The 21,990-nt window shown below is 47.2% G+C and overlaps 1 protein-coding gene across 2 annotated transcripts; it reads left to right on the top strand.

The window, feature by feature from the left end:
• The first annotated feature begins 1,761 nt into the window (after positions 1-1,761).
• Positions 1,762-14,215, top strand: DUSP9 (dual specificity phosphatase 9). Of its 2 annotated transcripts, XM_051967833.1 has the most exons (4): positions 1,762-2,915; positions 3,342-3,845; positions 10,958-11,410; positions 12,931-14,215. In XM_051967833.1, the coding sequence occupies exons 2-4, from the start codon at positions 3,479-3,481 to the stop codon at positions 13,260-13,262; spliced, it is 1,152 nt and encodes a 383-aa protein (XP_051823793.1). In that variant the 5' UTR covers positions 1,762-2,915; positions 3,342-3,478; the 3' UTR covers positions 13,263-14,215. The 2 variants fall into 2 exon arrangements, with proteins under 2 accessions (XP_051823793.1, XP_051823794.1); XM_051967834.1 differs by lacking the exon at positions 1,762-2,915 and having other exon boundaries at positions 2,959-3,845.
• Positions 14,216-21,990: the final 7,775 nt, after the last annotated feature.

The following is a 21,990-nucleotide window of genomic DNA, read 5'->3' as shown; positions in this document are numbered from 1 at the left end:
GCACCGATACACTAAGGTGAGCGCGCGCCGGACCGACCCCTCCCCTCCCCCTTCCCTTCCCTTCCCTTCCCGGCCCTCTCCGCAGAGGCGCCCCCTCCCCGGCGGCCCCGGATCGGGGCCGTGGGACCGGGGCGAGCAGCGGCCGGCCGGGAGTCCCTCGCGCCCCCCCACCCCCTCCCCTCCCGCACAGCCGGGGAACCCAGAGGAGAGCGGGCGGGGCTGGCGGGCGGCAGCGGCGGCGGCGGCGGCGGCGGCTGGGCTGCGGGAGGCACGGGGAGCTGCTTGCATAACCGCCACTCGCGGGAACCTCATCCCCAACACCCACTCCCCGACATATCCCGACACCCCCAAACGTACACACCGCACAGCCCAACATCGCACACACGCACGCACCGCACTCACACACACCAACGCACACCCTTGGCACACACCCCCCCGGCCCAACTGTCACACTCAGACGCGAGCCCAGCGCCGCCGCCCGCAGCCTTCCCGGCGCATCCCACCCCGACACACACCGTCAGCGAACGTACACACACACTCGCGGCCGGGTCCCCCGCGCACCAGCCACGTCCACGCCGCTGTGGCCCCCGCTCACGCCCCACAAGCTCCCATGCGGAGCCTTCCGCGCCCTCGCCCCACAATCCCCACATTCACCCTCGCGAGCTACTATTTCCCATCCCTTCCCCAGGCTTCCGAGCAGCCTGCCAGCACTCACACACGCCCCTCCGACCCTAACGCGTCAGCCCGCCTCGGAGCTCTCCCGCCGGCGCTGCCCCCGACTCCCCAAAGCCCCCCCACACACATCCATTTGCAGGGGGAGCATCGGGCCTTTGCCATCTCCGGGCCTCAGCTTCCCCCTCTGAAGAAAATGGGGAGGGGGCATCGAGGGAGCCCTAAAGCCCTTCTAGCTCTAACAAATCGATGTTCTGTCGCCACATCTCCACAGACTCACTCGGGGCCCTTGTGTAAGATGTCTCTGGGTCTCAGTTTTCCCATCTATAAAATGGGGGGAGGAGGTTTCTGCCAGATTCAGTCCTCCGAATCTGGATCCTCGAAGGGAGAGAGGGAGGAGGTGCACCCGCCCAAGGCCCTTAGGCTCTTGACTTTCCCAGCCAGGGTCCGGTTTAATGCACCAGACCGAAGCATCTTAAGCAATTGCTTCTATCCCACTGGCTTAGGAGAGGGGAGTGGTGCTGGGGAGTTAGGCAGGAGTGGGGGGGGGGGGGTCTTCTGAAGTGCCTAGGAGAGAGGGACCCTGAGGAAGGAGGGCCCAAAGCCTCCGGCCTTCACCATGTCTCCTCCACTTGTCTCTTGGTCTCTATCTCTGTCCCTTCCCCCCCCCCCCCCTTTCTGGCTTGGTGTTTGTCTCTTCTCTCACACTCTACTGGGCACAAAGCAAAGTTCTCCGCTATCAGGTAACTGAGATAAGGGGATTTTCATGCTGGGGCAGGGTCCGAGGGGGCAGCGTCCATGTGGGGAACCCTTCCCGGCTCCTGCCTTCGTGTAAGCGGCGGCCTTTGGCTGGCCACCTCCTCCTTCCTCACTCCCCACTTCCACACTCCTTTGGACAGGAAAGGACTGTCCTACTACTTTCCTTCCTCTGTCCTTACCCATCCCCCCTCCTCACCCCCTAAAATTACCCCAGTGTCCAAAGGAAATAGTTTCCAAGATGGAAGTGGAGTGGAAGAGTGCCAGGAAACGGAGGCCCGTAGACACACACACACACACACACACACACACACACACAAGTACACACTCAGACACACAAACGTGCACACGTACACTCATACACACTCACTCACACAGAAAGACAGATGTAATATTCTAAGACAAATACACACAAGCACACGCCAATGCATCCGTGCCCATACTGCGAGAGGGCCACGTGCACGCGTACAACACGCGTGTACACACGTGTACACGGGCATCTGTCCCCACGTTTCAGACAAGACCAACTTCCACACGCACACGTACATGGGCCAACGCTCTTTCCTCTTTTTTTCCTCCCCATCCCCCTTTCCCAGCCAAGTGGGAAATTCCAGAGACTCGGGCCGTGCCCCCAGGCTCACCTACTGCTGCTCTTCGAGGATCTGCCGCGTTTTCTCCAACTCTACAGGTATCAACACCAGGCCCAGTCGGGACCGCTGCCCCCAGCCTCCCCCGGGTCACTACGTTGGGCGACCCAAGGATCTCCCTTCCTGGGTCAGCTTTTCTGGGAAGAGTCCTACAGCCCCACGGGCCCCTCCACTAGTCCCCTCTCCCCTCGGATTCTGCCCTGCATTTGTCAGCGGTTTGGGATCCCCTGGAGCTCCCTAAACGCCTCGGGAAACGATTCCCAGCGCAGAAGCTAGGGGGAAGAAGGAAACCCTGCCCCTTAGCCAGCTCACATCTTCCTGCCTCTCCCTTCCCTCAGTTCCATCTGTAGCACAGCTGGAAGAACAACCCCCCTCTCTTCAGCTCCCACCTCTCAGAGCTCCAGATTCTCAGGACACCGGCTCCCATGGGCCTTGGACTCAGTTTCCTCACTTTTACTCTTCTCTGGAAGAAAACTTTACCTAACACATGAAAAGACCTCAGCCCCCTGAAAACTAATTGTCCAATCACATTGACTGAAGACCTTGAGGTCAAAGGATCCCATTCCCTCCCCTAAGAGAAAACAGTCTTTCCCTTCTCTGCTCCATAAGATCCCGCCGGGCTAAGGGGCCGTGGGGTCCGCTCTTCTGACCTGGACCGTTAGCCTTCCCCGCTCCGAAAAGAACCTTCTTTGCCTTACAGGGAATCACAGGGTAGTGGCCCTCCTCTCCGGACCTCGGCGAAGGGGCCCGCAAGCTGGTCTCTCACCACTGGAGAAGCGGACTCGCGGTTCAGGGCGACGACCTCTCCCCTCCGAGCCTCTGTGGCCACGTGAAGCGGAGGTGGGAAGTTAGGGAGCGAGGAGGTGTGACTGGAGTGTGGAGCCCTGGTGCTTTTTCCATATTCTTGGGGGGCTACCGGCTTCATTCCTAAAGCTACGGTGTGGGGAAGGGAACCTTGGCCTTAGCCAGACCCGCCAGGAGCGAAGGCCAGCCCTCGGGTTTCCTGGGGGAGGCCCAGCGCGACTCTGGGCAGCGGCCTTTCACCACTCTCAGTTTTCTCTCTGTCTCTTTACAATAAGGAAAAAGTTGGCATCGCTTTCTCGGGGGGCCCCCTTTCCACCCCACCCCCCCACGCCCATACACACACTTTCAAGCGTCCCTGCCCTGACTGACTCCCCGGGCTCTTCTGAGAGGGAGCTGAGGGAGAAGTAAAGATGGCGCCTAGGCCGCATCCTCCCCATCTCTTCTTTCTTGCTTGAAAGACAGACAGAGACACCCAGAGACGAGAGAGCCAGCGACCTGAGGAGAAAGTGAAGGAACCGGCCCTGGCCACCGGGTCATGTACATATCCATCGTGGGCCCCTCTGAAGAGATCCGGGGCAGCTCGCTAGTCATCTTTCTCCATGGAGGGGCTCGGAAGATCACCCCTGTGGCTGAGCAGAGAGCTGGCCACCCCCCAGCCCCAGCTGCTCCTCCTGGACTGCCGGAGCAGGGAACTCTATGAATCGGGACACGTCCAGGGGGCTCTCAGCGTCGCCCTCCCAGCCCTGCTGCTCCGAAGGCTGAGGAAGGGGAACTTATCTGTGTGCTCCCTGCTCCCCGGTCCCCTGCAGCAGCACCAGCAGCACCAGCCACTCACCCCTCTGCCCATCCTCCTGTACGATGAAGGGCGGTGTGTGGAGGAGGAGGAAGGGGAGGCGGCTCAGTCGGTGCTCGCCACCCTGCTCCAGAAGCTGCAAGAGGAAGGCCATCCCGCCTACTACCTGCAAGGTAGGTGCCCGCCTGAGAGACCGGGGAGCCTGGGAGGAGGGGGGAGGGGAGAGGAGAGAGGAGAGGCTGTGGGGCCTCGGGAGCAGGGATTAAGTGCCCGTCCGTGAGGGAGGCCCAGCTCCATCACTGACTGACTGAGTGAGCGAGAGCCAGCTTCTGCCTCTGCCAGGAGAGCATAGACCCCCTGCCCTGCCTCCCTTACAGGGTCACAGGGCAAACTCCCGGGCAAACCTTCTTCTCCTTTCTACCCCATCCAGCTTGCCAGATCTTATCTCCCTAATTATGTTTTTTCAGGGCTGTACCCTGCTCGGGCCTGCTTTGCCCAGACTTGCCCCTCCTATGGCCTAAGGGGAGGTTTTCCATGAGAAATTGAAATCAGCTGTCCTCTGCTTAAATCAGATTTTTAAAAAATCAAATTATGGTTCAAATGCAAGGGAGTTGCTGGTAACTTAAAGGCATCCTCTTATAGGCCTTTCCACAAAGTAAAGAATCCTTGTATAAATTGAGTCATCACCCCCTAATTTCTGATTTGGAGATCCGGATTTTCACACACAGTGTATTCGTGTCCATCGGGCGTGAGTGAGGAAAGAGTAAAGTGTTCCCACTGATGGGATATCCCGATGGCATACGTCAGGGTAGGACCTGACCTATCAATCGGATCATAGTGCTAAGAGAGTCCTTAGAGGTCATTGAGTCCAACCCCTTCATCTTGCAGATGAAGACGCGCCCATTCACCCGACTAGTGAGCATATGCAGCAAGGTTTCAGCCTTGCCCTTCCTGACTTGAGCCCGGCGCCCCGTCCGCTAGGCCGTCCGTGTCATTTCATCCAATCCAATGAGGCAATAACCAAGGGGTGATATACCCATGGCAGCCATGCGTGCAGAGGCAAGGGTACCCAGTTGGAGCCGAGCGACAAAGATAACCTTTAACAACTTTGCACACAGTTGAGTTAGAGACAAGTGTATGGAGGGAGAGTCGACGCCGACTAATAACGCGGCAATACGGAAATCAAGTCAGCTGGTCTTGAGGGTTATTGTCCAGGCAGTGTATGGAGAGACGGCGGCATCGCCGTGTGGTCTCATGGTCCTTCAAGCTGTTCTTAATTCCGAGTGGCCTGAGTAGCTAATGTGCCCGGAGAAGCAACGAGGAGTCAGCTTATACTTGGGTCTTCCCCAAGAAGCCGGGCTACTCCAGAGCATCAGACTGAGACTGAACAATGGTGAAGCATAACACAGAGCCAGCCTAGAGCTACAAATCTAATGTTTAGCAGCTAAGTTCTGTCTCCTCTCCCTAAAACAAGGTTGCTTGACGGCAGAATATAGATATATAAAATACTATAATTTATGTATCATATAAGTGTGAATAACATTATATGAACGGCTAGGTGGCACAGTGGATAGAGTATCAAGGGCGGAGTCGGGAAGACTTCCCACAATAGCTTTGTGACCTTAGGCAAGTCACTTCCCCATTTGCTTCAGTTTCCTCATTTGTAAAATGAGCTGGAGAAGGAAGCAGCACACCACTCCAGTATCTTTGCCCAAATGGGGTCACAGAAAGTTGAACGCAACGGAACAATCACAACAATATATGTGTTTACCAATAATTGGTAACAGACATTTTATATATATACACACACACACATACTTGCACATAATAGACACGACCAAAAAACTACTCAACAACAATATGTATGGAACTGTGAAAATGCAACATTTCTTTAAAACTCCTTATTAACAATATTCTAGGGGGCCACGAGGTAATGCTGTATCTCCCCCCAACTCCACCCCTTGCCGTGCACACGTATAAAATAGAATTTTTTTTTCTCTATAAAATAAGATGCGCCCCATTTTCCAAAAAAGAAACTTAAGGATTTCCCTCTATTGAAAGAGCAAGAAATAGAAAAGTTTAGGAACTTTTTTGTTCTAAACATTCAAATGGTTAATGGTGTTCCAGCGGTATTTAGTAAGGTTTTCAAGCTCAAGAGCTGCAATTCTAGCCCCTTGACCCCCAAGAACAGTCTTACTATGTATACATATTGTTATAACTTCCCATCTCTATCTTCTTTGTAGCATCTCTTTTCATTAACTGACACTAAAATTCATTATGGTTATTGCCTGCTCTATCTGCCCGTTTGAGTGTGTAATGTGCTGAACTCTGTGTCCAAGGCTGGGGGAGTTAGATAAGAAAATTCTTAATAAGAAACAGTTGCTGACCTCATGGAACTTCCAGTCTAGTAATGGGATATGTGCAGATACCGGGACTAAACCATTATGCGTAAATGAATAAGAGAGGGAGAGCCCAAAACGTTCCATGGGACTGGGGGGAGCAAGGGGGAGAGTGATCATTTTGGGCTGGGAGGAATCGAATCCTAGAAGCATTTATGAAATGCTTGCTATATGCAAGGTTCTGAAGATCCAGAGCGAGAGGAAACGATCTCTGCCCTGGCTATTTGAGTTGGCTCGTGCCATGTTTGAACTGAAAAGAGGATGAGAGAAGTGGAGGACATTGCAGGCCAAGTACATAGTGTGTAGGGAAGACACTGAGGTGAGAGAGCACAGGGCGTCTTGGGGGAGAGGGGGGAGATCTCAAATCAGATGGGACTTGAACCTAGGTTGTCCAGGAAGTAGAGTCCGAAAAGGTGAAAAAGGTAAGGCCAGACCAACTTTGAATGCCAGATGAAAGGGTTTGGACTTTATATATTAGAAAATTCACTGTCGTTCAGTTGTTTTTCAATCACGTCTGACTTTTGGGGGACCCCATTTGGGGTTTCCTTGGCAAAGATACTAAGTGGCTTGCTATTTCCTTCTCCAGCTCATTTTACAGATGAGAAAACCGAGGCCAACAGGATAGAATGATTTGCCCAGGGTCTCACAGCTAGTAAGAGTCTGAGGCCAGATTCGAACTCAGGAAAATGAATCTTCTCCAGGCCCAGTGCTCTCCCCATTGCCGAGCCAGCTAGCTACCATATTAGGGAAGAAGGAATCGTTCAAGAGTTTGGGGTAGGAGCACTTTGAGCTGGAAGGTCACTTAGAGGTCACTTTATCCAGCCTCCTTATTTTGTGAATGAATAACCTAAGGCCAGAAAGATTAGATGTTGTCCCAAGGTCAATCAGGATTTGAACCCAGGCATGTCTCCCTGACAGGGTGCCAGACTGAGTAAAGGAATGATACATGTAGAAGAAAGGATCTCTCCTCCTTGGCCAGTTTTCAAAAACTGAGGAATTGGTCCCATATACTTAACACCGTTCTACTAGACAGGACGGAATCGTTCCTTGATGACTCAGACCCGGCTTGGCCTCTGGGCCCCTTTTTTTAATGTCGGTGATTACTGCTCAGGATTAGAAAAAAGAAAAGGAAAAAAAGAAATGGCACTTATTTACACAATCTATTTGATTGCGGGCATTCGGGACCCAGTAAATCAGAGCTTACTGTGTCGGGTTTGCATCAGGTGAGGGGGGCCTGTAATTAGGCACATTGTGAAAATCCCCATTGTCCTAGACAGAAAAGGAAGAACGAAGGGTCGCTGGCACTTGAATGTAGGACGTTCTAGGCAAGGGAGTGAAGAGAGCTTTGGATTTGGAAGCGAGCATAGCAAGATCCTCCCAAAAATACAGTGCCGGAACTGAGTCCCAGACTCCAAAGGGAGTCTGCCCGCTGGTGAGGACACGGCCTCGGACACTGGTTCTTAAAGAGACCTAAAACCTCATTCATTAGCTTTGGGCTCCCGTGCTTCATATCCTTGGTTTCTGGGGAGCTTTTTTCAGAGGAATGGATATCAAAACCCAAAGCTCTGATATTGGATTTAGGAAGGTTTCAGGGGAGTCACCTGATCAAGTTTCATTCTCATGAATATGACCCACCCTGACTCTGTTATCTAAGGTTATCTAAAAATTTGATAAGTATATTTAGCTGGAGGCAGCCAGATAACTAGACTGTTAGGTGGTGAGGTAGATAGAGTGCTAGACCTGAAGTCAGGAAGGCCTGAGTTCAAATGTAGCCCCAGACTCTTTTTAGCTATGTGAATCTGAAAGGGAAGGAAATGAACATTTATTAAGTACCTAAGATATGCCAGACACTGAATAGTATCTCATTTGCTCTTCTTGGAAGGTAAGTGCTATTGTTATTCCAATTTTACAGTCAAGGAAATTGAGGCAAATCAAGTGAATTGGCTAGCATCACACTGTGTCTGAGGCTAGATTTGAATTCAGGTCTTTCTGCCAAAACCCAGCACTCTGCTGTATCACCTAGCTGTGCCTGATCAAGTTCCTTAACGTCTGCTTGTCTCAGTTTCCTGATCTGTAAAATAGGGGTAATAATAGCACCTCCCTCCCAGGATTGTTGTAGCAAATGATATAATGTTTGTCAAGTACTTTGCAGCCCTTAAAGTTCTGTATAAATCCTAATTATAATAATAATAATAATTATTATTATTAGTGATGATGGTGATAGTCCTTCCCCTCCCAGATTGATAGTTTTTGGTGGTGGTACACTAGGCCATTTTTTGTTTCAATCCTTACCTGGTCCTTAGTCATTAAATGGGTGTGGCCTCAGACGAACTGAGACCTGGGAATGACCTTAATTTAGAAAGACCGAGGTCACCCCCTGCACCTCGGGTCATCCCCGTGCCAGTCCTCTCGATCTTTTTCTTGCCCCAGAACTTTGATGACCCTGGAGGAGAAGAGTGCAGCATTATTATTAGTATCCCTTTATAAAAGTCACAGATAAAGATGCTACACAGCACAGGCCCGAGCACGTGCCGACTCTAATCTGGCCGTGTGAACGGACTCAAAGAATAGTCATTAAAAACTCACTATCAGCTCCAAAGGTGCTCCCTGGAGGAATAGCCTAAGGATCTGGGCTGGGGTCTGTGCTCTTGGTATCTAAGGGATTCCGAGAGACCCGGTAAGATTCCGTGAGAGTAGGAGAGACAGCCTGAGCAGAAGAATGGCAAGGGGACTAGATATGCCAGACATTGTGAAATTAGAAATCGCAGACTTGGCACCTGATTGGGCGACGGGGAAGAAGTGAGGAAGAAGAAAGGGTCAAAGATTACAGAGGTCATTAGCCCAGATAACCCAGAAGATGGGAGTGTCTTTGACAGATACTGGGAGGTTCAAAAGAAGACTGTGGGGAAGAAAAGATAACAAGTCGTTCATGAGACACGTTGAGTTTGGGTTGCTCCCATGAGCGTCCATTTGGAAATGCCCTGGACTCTCAGTCCCTACCCTCACCCGGACTGTCGCGTTGGCCCCTCCGTGACTCCCACGCTCCCCTACCGTCCCCTCCGCAGCCTGTCCTCCACGCTGTTGCCAAATTGATATTCCTGGAATAGATCTGACCATGCCAGGCCCCTACCCCCAAATCTCTGACTTTCTATCGCCTCTAGAAACAATTACAAATTCCTCAATTTGGCATTTAAAGTTCCCCTTTCCCCCTTCCTGCCTGCCTTCCCGGTCTTGTTCTAAATGGGCCTTGCACACGGTCCGTTCCAGCCGGTTGTTGCCTGTTTGGGACATTCCATCTCCCACCTCCCCTCAGGGGCATGGCCGGTCTCTCCTGTCTGGACTGAGCTGCCTCCGCTTCCACTTTTTGGAAGGCCCGGTTCCCTTCAGAGTCCAGATTGCACTTCCGACATAGGATCCCTCCTGTCGTCCCTTCACGTCCCAGTGATTATTTTGTCCTTTTAAAAATGACTTTCTAGATAATTGGTATTTATCTGTATACTGTCGTATTTCCTTAAGGGAAGAGATGATCTGATTTTTGTATTTGTATTGCTGGCCCATAGTAGGTACTTAAAAGTCTTTGTCAAATCAGACCGAAGATCCCAGGCATTTAACTGTATCCTGAATTCAGACATCACACAGTCAAAGCTGATCTCGAGCTAATAATTTCTTTCATTTGACTGATGACAGCCGTCCTCATCAGAGCTGTTCTCTTATAAGGCCTGTGCTTGTTGAATGCAGTGAAATGATTCATAGTGCTTGATCTTATTCCTGTGATTTCACTGACGTAGGGAGCTAATGGTGAGGAAATTCACCAAAGCAGACGAGCCGCTATTCTGCAATGTATGGTCCCAGAACATGGAGTGAGATATTAAGTAACTAAGCCAAGGTCATTTGGCCCATACATGTCAGAGAGAGGCCTTGAACTCGGGTGTCCCTGGCTCCAAGGTCAGCTCTTTAACCACTCAGCCAGCCTGCCTTTCATCCTTTCATTGCCCACATTTGTTCGGTCCATTCACTGTCCCTGGCACGTAGCGAGCACTTAGTACGTGCTTTCTCCGTCTGCCTCCTATATAACAGCCCCTAATGAGGACAGAGACTCCAAACTCAAGAAATAACCATTGGCTTGGAAATAGAGCTTTCCATATGGGTATATCTGTCAGCATATTGATCGTGGAGCACCGAGCCTTTGAAGTCCTAAAAGCTTGTGTGGTATGATTGAGACCAAGTGAGGTCAGACAGGGAAGAGCTGCAGAGGGGGTACTGGTTTGACCCCAAGTTAGAGATGGCAGAAGAAAATAGATGACCCGTGAGGGAAGCTCCCACACCACTCAGTCCCTGACGTTTCCTTTCTCTTAAGAGGATGGAATTTGCCCGGTCTCGAGACCGGTCGGGTTCTCTTAGGCGCTGTGCCTACAATGGCTACGGGGCGGATGCTCATGGGGCTTTGCTGTTTAGGCTCTTCCCACCCCAGGAACGACTTATTGAATTCTAGAGTCCTTAACATCATATCTAATCAGCATGGCTCTTCCCATAAAAATGGCACACGCTTATAGAACAATAGTATAAATGAGATATTGGAACACCGTATTTGCTGAGGATAAATGGAGTGAACAATGTGATGCAGAACTGAGAGAAAGAAAACCTCTAAGAACCACGTCATATCTTCTCTGTTCTCAGTCCCTCCTAAGTAAGGGTTTTCTACTCACAGGAAGACCTTGAAATCGTTTCAGCGTCTGTGGGTTTAGGTTCTGGGCCACAGCATCCTTAGCGCTTGTTGCTTCCGCCACGTTGAGTCCTCGCCGTACTGTTCTAGCCCCGTGTGTCTCCATCGAGCTGTCGCCAGTCCGTTTTCTTCACGTGACTTTTCCCCTTTCTCCCTCCGACAGGTGGCTTTAGCAAATTCCAAGCTGAGTGGCCACACCTCTGCAAAACCAAGCTCGACGCCCCCTGTGCCAGTAACTCACTAGTGCCTGTGCCAGCACCCGTGGTGGGCCTGGGAGGCCTGTGCCTCAGCTCAGACTGCTCAGATGCTGAATCAGACCCAGACCGAGACACGCTGAGCTACAGTCTGGAGTCAGAGGGTGGGAGCCCGCCACCGCCGGGACACCCCCCCTCCTTACCTGTTCAAATTCTCCCCAACCTGTACCTGGGTAGCGCTCAGGATTCAGCCAACATGGACATGCTGGCCAAGCTGGGCATCCGCTACATCCTCAACGTCACCCCCAACCTGCCCAATCTCTTTGAAAAGGACGGCGACATCCATTACAAGCAGATCCCCATCTCTGACCACTGGAGCCAGAACCTCTCCCAGTTTTTCCCAGAGGCCATTGACTTTATTGGTGAGTTGTCGCTAGAGATACCCATCTTCACACCGTGCGCAAGTGCACGTGAGCGTGCACACGCATCAGACACACATTATTCTGTCTCCCCTCAATATCTTCTGTCTACCCACACGCTTAGGTGAGCAGAGAGTAGGGAACAGTGGCGTATGGGGCCGTTGCGCCAACCTCGCTGGCCCACACTCATGCGTGCCTGTGCCTCAGTTTCTATATTCGTTGCTCTCCCTCCTAGGACTTCTCCTTTTCTCATCAATCCCTCCCTTTTTTGTTTCCTCTAAAACTCACATCCACAAAATGATGAGAAAGTAATACAATGTTAAGGCTCGTGGGAGAGGGAAGAATGCCGGCTTGGGGTGGGCTTAGAGAACAGGAGGTTCCAACTGGGCCTTAAAGGACAGGCAGGATTTCAGTTAAGCAGGGGAACGGAAGCGAAACATTCCAGATGAGGTATGAGGGTGAGAAAGCGCCAGTAGAGAAGGAACCCGCCGTGGCTGGAGCGGAGGGAGTGGGATGTTGAAGGCAGCAGTGGGGAATAACGAATGAAAAGATGATGAAGAAAAAGAAGAGCCTGGGGCCAAAGCTAGAAAAGACCTCCAAGGTCAAAGTTCCATCTCCTCGTTTTACAAAGGAGGAAACTGAGGCCCAGGGAGGGGGAGGATCCCAGATCTAGAGACAGAAGGGATCTTAGAGGTCATCTTCTTCAACCCCCTCCTTTTGTAGGGGCAGAACTGAGAGGCCTTGCCCAGAGTCACAGAGATAGCAGAGCTTTGAATACAAGTCCTACCCTCACTTGACTTGCAGCAACTGAAAGGATTGCAATCTGTATTTGTGGAGAGAAGGCCCCACATGAATGTGCTGAAATAAGAAGATATACTCCTTAACAGTCATCTGGAGAGCATTTAGAAAGATAAAAGGAGGCCGCCCATTCTAAATCCCTCATCATTGACACTGGATGTCCAAAACGGGCCCACTTTGAGTTTGCGAGCTGGGGAATTGACTTTCCCAGGAGAAGACAATTCAATCTTCCCAGGGTGGGGCTGGGGTGGGGTTAATGTTGACACTGCAGCAGCTAAGCTTAGTATTGTGGGGGATAGGATGAAGGGAGAGATACGTCTTGTCTAAACTAACTTTTCAAACCTTTGTTCTCAGTATCTTCATGTTGTCAAAAAACTATCGAAGATCACTTCAAAGAGTTTTTGTTCACATGGGTTATCTTTATAGCGATTTACTATATTAGAAATAAAAAAGGATTTTGAATTTATAGACCCTCTGAAAGGCTTTCAGAGACCCCAACAATTCTTGGGACTACACTTTAAGGACCACTGAACTAACTTGTTGAATCTCTCCCTCTCCCTCCCTCTCTTTCTCTCTCTTTCTCTCTCTCTGTCTCTCCATCTCTCCGTCTCTCTCCATCTCGCGCTCTCGCTCTCTCACTCTCTCTGTCTGTTTCTCGCTGTCTCTCTGTCTCTCTGTCTTTCCGTCTCTCTCTCTCTCTCTCTGTCATTTAACACCTCCCTCAGATGAAGCTGTGTCCCAGAACTGTGGGGTGTTGGTCCACTGCCTGGCCGGCATCAGCCGTTCCGTCACCGTCACCGTGGCTTACCTGATGCAGAAGCTTCACCTCTCGCTCAACGACGCGTACGATCTGGTAAAGCGGCAGAAATCCAACATCTCTCCCAACTTCAACTTCATGGGACAGCTTCTGGACTTCGAACGCAGCTTGAAGCTCAAGGGCGAGGGGCCCAGGGACCAGAAGGATGGAGAGGAAGTGGGGGGGAACCATGCCCCAACACCCCCCTGTTTCTTCACCACACCCACTGGTGAAGGTGTCTTTGAACTGGACTCTACCTAAGGGATGGGGCTGGGATGGGGGCTGGGTGGAGGTTAAGGACCGCTCTCCATTGAGAATTCTTAACCCCAACCCAGGGGACTCCACGGAAGTTGGGGGGACCCCAATACCTCATATGAAGAGACAAGAGCTAAGAACCTAGAACCTTTTGCTGTTTCCTGCCCCTTTTAAAGTGGTGAAAGGGGAAAGACCTTTTCTAGCCACTTGAAAAACCAAACTTCAGCAAGAATCTGAACGTGCCTATTGACCAGGTATTGACAGTAATGTTGATACTGCTGCCCTGCACCCCCGCTCCTGGAGCCCTCAGCCAGGGCAGAGAACCCTCGGGGGCTCCCTCAACCCCTCCATTGGAAGGTGGCGCCATTGCGGGTGCCCTGCCTCTTCTGAGACTGGAGGGTCAGAGTTGGGAGCCAATCAACGATGCAAGGCGGCGCGCACTTCTCAAGTGCCTGCTCGGTGCCGGCTCTGTGGAGGTTGGGGCTGGGGTCGCCTTAGAAGTGGAGTTTTTCCAACCCCGTTGGTTCTCCGAGCCCTGCAGCCAGGGTTCCTTAATGACTCGGGACACGAACCTGTGACCTAGAACCAGCGCCTCCTTCTTCCCCGCCTCCTTCCTCTCCAGGAAAGCCCTCGAGCCACCTCAAGCTACAGAGCAGCAGCAGGCTGTGGACAAAGTGAGCCCCACTGAAGAGGTTAATCCTCCCACTTCAGGTGGGTCAGGCCACGCAATACCAGGCCTAGAACCTGGACCTTCAAGACCCAGGTCAGGAAAATCCACTTCTATACCTTGTCCAGAACTTTCTGTTTGAGAGCCATACTTTCTCCCCTCAAGAGGCCAGCTCTTGGGGTATCTGGGACTCAGATCTGAAACCTGCCACTCTAGAACTTAGATGTTCCAGGCCCCACATCACCATGCCATACCTCAGCCATCAGCTTGGTGGTGGTTTTGTGTGAGTGTATGTGAGTGTGTGTGTGTGTGTGAGTGTGTGTGTGTGTGTGTGTGTGTGTGTGTGTTCTGGGAAGGGGGAGGGCAGTGTGCGCATGGTTCTGGGCCAGGAGAACTTCTTGGGGGGATTTCTGAGCACCAGAAATGGATAGCTATCAGAGAAGGAATGTCCGTGTATTTCATTTTTCAGGGGGGAGGCTGGAAGGACTTGGGGGGGAGTGGGGTGGGGGGAGGGGTGGCGTTGGAGCTGCGAGTCGGATTCCAGACCCAACATCTGGCTTTCTGACTATTTATATACTAGATTTTTCAAAGAGATTGTTTTTTGTTCGTTTGTTTTCTCTTCCCCCAGATATGTCTTAGAGGGGCAATCGGATAGGGGTCTCTGAGACTGAGGATGATTAAACTGTGGCTAATTCTGGTTGCTGTTTCTAAGCAGGCAGGTCAGGAGCTTTTCCAGGGAGAGAAAGAATGGGTGAAAACTCAATGGAGACAGAGAGAACCAGATCCACAGATGGTGTTGTTGGTTGATCTGTTTTGTTTTGGTTTTTTGGATGGGAGGAGGGAAGTACTTAAGACACACACACACACACACACACACGCACACACACACACACACACAGACACACACATCCCTCCATCCATCTACAGAGGTTCACACACACACAGACACACCCAGGCATGCACACTGTGAGCAGACAAAGATAGCCACAGTCTCATACACACAGTGTTGGGCCAGGGCAGGACCAGCAGGCATGGATGGTACAGCCGTGGGCTTTGGCTAAGTCTTCTCACCCTCCCGTGGGGAAGAAGGGACACGGCACTTGGTTTCTTTAACATATTGGCAGATTCAATTTGTGATAAGCGTTTTACAGAGGGCAAAAAAACCCCAAGGAAGGCACCGTTTTTAGCATCGTCTGGGAGGAAGGATTGTGGTAAAGGGCAGAGGCTTCTGGGGAGGCAGACCTGCGAATCTCCATTCTTAATTCCATCCGCATCTGATTTTCAGTAAGAGTTATTCTGATGATCAATATTATCGTCTATTTCAATCAATGTTATCAGAAGCATCATCGTGGATATAAACTAAGCTTCTTCGGGTCCCAGATTCCCGGGCCGCTGATTGTGTTTGTTTTAGCGCCAAGGCTTTGTTCAACTTGGAGAAAACCCTCTAGTGGTATGGCCTAGGGCTCTCTTTCCTTGATATATTAAAAATAACTGACATTTATACAGCACCTTCAAGTTTGCAAATTGCCTTATTTACATGCTCTCATTTGAGTCTCACAACATTCCCAGGCATTATTATCCCCGTTTTACGGATGGAAAAACTGAGGCTCAGAAAGCTGACACCAATTCGCTTAGACTCATACGTAGAGCATCTGGGGCCAGATTTAACCTAGGTTTTCCTGATTACAAATCTGGCCACTAGATTGTGCCTCCTGCTCTAACCCTTGACCTTTTGGGGACCTTGCTTTACTCTGTGGCTCGGATATGGGCACAGATGGCATGTTTACCACATTTGTAAATTCTATGAAACTGGAGAGGGTAGCCCACATGTTGGCTGGCAGAGCCGGGCTCTAAAAGGACCTTAACAGGCTAGCATGGTAGGTTGCATTTGATAAGATGGAGTTTAACGGGCAAACAGGTAAAGTTGAGCCATAGCTCAACGAGTCAATTATACAAATACAAGATGGGGAGGGAAGGTCTTGTTTAAAAAAAAAAAAAAGACCCAAGGGGTACAGTAGATGGAGGGCCACTTAACCTGTCTGCCTCGGTTACTTCATCCATAAAGTGGGGTGAGGGGCACCTAGGTGGCTCAGTGGATACAGCATCAACTCTGTAGTCAGGAGGATATAGGTTGAAATCCAGCCTCAGACACTTGCTACTTACCAGCAGTGTGATCCCGGACAATCATTTAACCCCACTGCTTGGCAAGAATAACATAAAGACGGACTAATAATAGCACCTACCAAGGCTTTGATTGGTGTGGTCTAGATAAAATAAGTTGATCTTTAAAGAAAATAAAATGACCAGAGTTTTGTAAGCAAACTGCAAACTCAACACGCGTTAACAATGTGATAATACAACCTAAAAGCCGATACAGTCTTGGGCTGAATTGGTGGAAGCAGAGGTGGGGCACGGGAAGTGACCATCCCTTTATGTACTGTTCTTCTGGGAACATGTCTGGCACGTTGCGGCTGCTTCTGGCCTTCACGTTTTGGGGAGGATGCTTACAAAATCTCAGGTCCTTCCAGAAGCTGGTGACCAGGGTGCTCCCTAAAATAGGAGAAATGCTTCCAGGAAATCGTCGGCATGTCTAGAGCGGAGAAAAGGAAATTGAGGCCGAGGCCGGGGGAGCACCATGGATGTCCTCAAGTATTTGAAGCACTGTTATGTGGGAGAAGGAATTCGATTTAGGACCAAACGCTAAGAAATCTTAGAGCTCATCTGATTAAAATCTGCTTTTTGGAGATGGGGAATCTGAACCTCAGGAAAGTGAACAAGTAAACGCAGAGCCGAGATTTGAAAGGAGGGCTCCAAATCCAGACCTCTTTCTGCTTGGTTCTAGATAGTGCCACTAAGAATCATAGTGAAAAGGTGCAGAGACCAAGGCTTGATGTCAAGAGAAAATTGGTAACAAATAGAATGGACCACCCCTGGGGGTCTCTCCTTGGAGGTTCCCAAGTAGGGGCTAAAAGACCATGGGGGATGGAAAAGAGACAGGGGGCTCCTGTTCAAGTAACAGGCAAGCTGAATGACCTTGGGGTCTATTCAGTTTGCAGATTCTGTGATTCACTGGAACCCTTTAAGCAGGGGGCCAGTTGCAGCCCAATGGGTGGTTTGGTGCCTGAGGACCAGCCCAATTAAGTTAAAAAAAAAAACTCAAACTCAAAATGACTATGACAGATTGACTTTTTCAGTCCTATCCATTGAGATACATTATTGGTGGAATTGTGAATACATCCAGCCATTCTGGATTGCGATTTGAAACGATGCTCAAAAAGTTATCAAACTGTGTATGCCCTTTGATCCGGCAGTGTCACTACTGGGCTTATATCCCAGAAATCTCCATTGAGAGGGAACCTATCACCTTTCATGTCTAATGATTGGGAGGTTTTTACTGAATCAAATTAAAATTGACCTTTCTGATACTCCCATCTTTTATTCTGACTTCTTCCCTCTAGGATTAAGCAAAATGAGGTTGATCCAATAGGAGAGCTGTCATATTGTCAAGACAGTTCTCTTGTCACCCCCAAATCTTCTCCAGCCTCCAAGTCCCCATTTTCTTCCAGTCATCGTCACAAATACCATCTTGGTGGCTCTCCCTTTCACTCTGCCCAATTCATCAATGTCTTTTTGAAAATGTAGAAAGGTCCAAAGACCTACAAAGTAGATATCAGTTGAAGAATAACTAAATAAATTGTAATGCGTAAATGTAATGAAATATTACTACGCCATAAGAAACAGTGAATATAAAGAATAATACAAATTAATATAAATATTACTCTGTCATAAGAAACAATGAATATAAAGAATAATGTAAATTAACATAAAGAATTCAGAGAAATATGGGAAGATATTGGAAAGATGACATGATACAGAACAAAGTAAGCAAAACCAAGAAAACAATTTACACGATTACTACAACACTTTAAATAGGGCATGACAACTGAAATGGAACACTATGTAGTTATGATCATTAATCTTGACCACAAAGAAGAGAGGAGAAAATTAACTTCTATCACTTCTTTGCCGAAGTGGAGGACTATGGGTGTCAGACCCTGCATATACTGTCATATTCCACTGATGTGTTGGGTAGTTGTACTAGGTTACCTTTTCACTCTCTTTTTTATTCTCTCTTATAAGGGATGACTTCCTGGGAGAGGAAAGGAGAGTGTGTATTTGGTAATGAAGGTGATGTAAAAAATAAAATATCCAAAAAAAAATTTTAGAGAAAAGAAATGTAGCACCCAGAATGTTCTAGATGTAGTCTAGCCAGGACAAAATACAATGGGACTCTCACTTCCCTTGTCCTAGGTACTGTTCCTAGTAGTTACTGTTACTGTCTCTCGTGATGTAGCCAAAGATTTCCTTAGTTGTCTTGGCTTCCCATATCACACTCATGTCATATTGAGCTTGCAGACCATTAAAGACACCAGAACTTTTTCAGGAGAATCATTAGCCACATCTTCCTCACCTGGCACTGATAAGGTCGATTTCTTGAACCTTATGAAAAGACTGGTCTCTAACACATTTAATTTTATTACTTTTGAACCAATATTCTAGCTGTCAAGATTTGCTATCCCTTCCACTTTTGGGACATCTAAAAATGTAAGCAACATGCCATCTAAAACTTTTTCCATATCACTGATAAATATAGTATAAGATCTGAATCCCTGAGGGACTCTACTAAACCCCACCTTCCATGTTAATATTTAATGACTGCTCTTTGAGTCAACCAGTTCTGCCATAAACAAACCATAGTCTGGTTTATTTCTCTTTGTCTTGTCCAGAAATTTAGCACATGAGACTTTGTCAAATTATTTGCTAAAATCAAGGTGAAACAATAATATGATAAACCACTATCTAATTTATCTTTAAAAAGAGAGAGGAAAACCAGATTATCTGAATAAAAACACTTAGGAGGAAATCACAACAAATAACTATAAAATTACAAAATATGCAAATTAACAAAATAAGAAATAGGCAACCTAAACAAACCCAATTTCAGAAAGAAAATTTGAAAGGGACATAAGTGAATTTTCAATGAGGAGAAAAAAAAGCACCAAGGAGACTAGCAAAAATGACACAGTAGGGGGGAAGTGTTACAGACCAACTCTTCCTCAGTTTCTCCAACAAAGACCTAGAATGGGTAATTCGATCTAGTCTTGATCCAGAGATTCAAAGAAAAGTCACAATGAATCAGTTTTCCAGCTCTGATTAGCATAGCGAGGCACGCAGAGTCCTGTGCATATAGAGGATAAGATCTAGGTAGGAAGATACTCTGGGCCTTCCTGGGGCCTGTGGCTGTGTTCCAAAGGAAGGAGCTATTAAAGATTACAACAGGGACAGGTTTGACACTCACTGTGCAGAGAACAAGAACAGGAACTCACCGGTACCTTTGCCAGTGGTACCTCAGAAATGGGTGATAGATTTAGTCCGTACAGAGAAGGGGATCTGCTTCTAAGAATAGAAACAGTCATGGTCCGAAGTTGTGCCCTGAACAAGCAGCAAGAAAGAGAATGAAGAGTTTAATACATGAAGTACAAAATCTTACCCATGCAATAGACCTCTGGAAAATTAGAATGGAGCAAATGGAAGTTAATGATTCCATCAGACAACAAGAAATATTAAAACAAAGCCAAAACACTGAGAAAATAGAAGAAAAAATACAGTATCTTATATCACAAACAACTGCCCTGAAAAACAGATCAAAGATGATTTAAGAATCATTGTACTACCTGAAAAGCAAGATAAGAGTCTTAGACATATTTTAGGGCATCATGAAAGACAGTCTCCCAGGTCTACTGAAGAAGAAGTAAATGTGTAAAAAGAAGGGATCTACCAATTACTTCCTGGAAAAGAAATCCCAAAATGAAAGCTTCTAGGAATTCCATAGCCAAAATCCAGAGTTTTCAGCTCAAAGTGAATATATTGCAAGCAGCCAAGGACTGAGGAGCCACAGTCAAGACCACACAAGATTTAACAGCTACTACTTTAGAGGAGCAGTGAACTTGGAATACAATACTCCAAAGAGGAAAAGAAAAAACTTATGAAGAATAATTTACCCACAAAATTGAAATATAATCCTATGGAGGAGGAAGTATACATTTAACAAAATAGAAAACTTCTAACTATTCTTGATGAAAAGACAAAATCTAAATAGAAACCTTAACATACACTCATGAGTAAAGAAAAATAAAAAGGTACGTATGCAAGCCTTGGAGGGAAAATTAGAGTGAAATATTTATATGTCAGGTGATTGATACCTGTCCTCACAGAACTGTAATCGGAGTCACAGAGGTGTTGAATTAGACAAGGGACCTAGGATTGATTTTGTTACATTTTGGTAATCTTAGGGGAAAAGAAGTGCAGGGGAAAGGGGTACAATAGAGTATGAAGGGGGAAGGAACTTAATCTCATACCGTGTTGGGAGGAGAGAGGTGGAAGACACAAGGACCTTGCTTTCAAATTATCTGCTTAAAAGGGTAAAATACACGCAGAGTTGGGTGGAGAAATACATTTAACTCAACAGGGAAACAGGAAGAAATAGGAAGAAAGAAGGGGAAATAAGGAGGGAATATTCAGGGAGGAATTATTCATAAAAAAAAAAATACACTGTAATGTTGGAATGTGAATTGTGAAGACAGACTTAAAAAGGAAGAAAGAAAGGGGAAAAAAGAGCCCAGTGACTAGGGTTTGGGGGAGAAGAAAAGTAATAGAGGAACAGAGGAACAAAAGCAGATTTTAATAAGTCTAGAGCATTAATGGTTCTTCTCTTGACAACTTCCTATTTGTTAAACAAAAAAAAAAAAAAAGTGCCAGGAAGAAAAAAGAAAGAAAGAATGGAGGGAAATAGATAACCAATGGTCATAACTTAGAATGTGAATCAGATAAAGTCACATAAAACAGAATAGAAGAGCAAAATGGATTAGAATACAGAATCTGGTGATCTCTTTTTTACAAGATATATACTAGAAACATAAAGAGTACTAGAACAATATAGATTATGCTTCAACTGACCTCAGAAAGACAGGGTTAGCAATCATGCCCTCAGACAAGGCAACAGCAAAAATAGACAAAAGAAACAAAGTAAAAGAAAAATTAAGCTAATTAAATTAGATTTAAAATTAAGTTGAGTTAAAGAAAAATTAAAATAAACAAAAGGTATCTACATCATAATGGATTATCTGGTGTGAGGATTAAATAAAATAATATTTGCCAAAAGTGCTTAGCACAGTTCCTAACACCTAGTAGGAACTACAGAAATGCTTATTCCCAGCTTTAATGATAGCTATCATAGAAAGTGAATTAATAAAAAAAAAGAAAAGAAAGTGAATTAATATCAGTACTTAACATCAATGGATCCAATGGCATAGTAGCGAAATACTTAAAGAAAAAGCTAAACCACTTACAAGAAGAAATACATAGTAAAAGTATGATAACAACAGATCTCAATATATTCCCTTTCAGAAATAGGTAAACATAGCAAAAGAAAATGAGAGCAAAGTTAAAGACCTGAATAGAATTCTACAAAAGTTAGATATGATAAACCTCTGGTGATTATTGAATAGGGATAAAAAAAAGAGTATACGTATCTCTCTCTGTCAATGGACAAAAAATTGACAATGTGTTGGACAAAGCTCCCAAACAAATACCAAAAAGCAAAAATATTAAACACAATTTTTATTGACCACAGCACAATAAAAATTGTATTCCCTAAAAGGTCACTGAAGAGAGAATTCAAAATTAATTAGAGACCATATAACTTGATCCTCAAAAAATTATTGGGTAAAACCTAATCATAATACTGACAGAGAATTTTATTAAAGGTAACAGTGAAACAGCATGCCAATTTTTTTGGAAAGTAGTCAAAATGGTCCTTAGGGAAAAGTTATATCTCTAAATACTTTCATCAACAAAAGAGAGAAAGACTAAATCAGCAAAATGATCAGGTTAAAAAATTCAAAAATTGAAGAAAGATTTATGAAAAATGTAAAATCCCAATTAAACATCAAAAGAGGTATGTTTTCTGAAAATTAAAAAGAGCTTAAAATTGCAAGCAAAAATATT

Source organism: Antechinus flavipes, chromosome X (genome assembly GCF_016432865.1).
Source record: "Antechinus flavipes isolate AdamAnt ecotype Samford, QLD, Australia chromosome X, AdamAnt_v2, whole genome shotgun sequence".
Taxonomy (NCBI): domain Eukaryota; kingdom Metazoa; phylum Chordata; class Mammalia; order Dasyuromorphia; family Dasyuridae; genus Antechinus; species Antechinus flavipes.
Note: the sequence above shows the minus strand (reverse complement) of the source record. Positions and strands in the feature narration are given on the sequence as shown.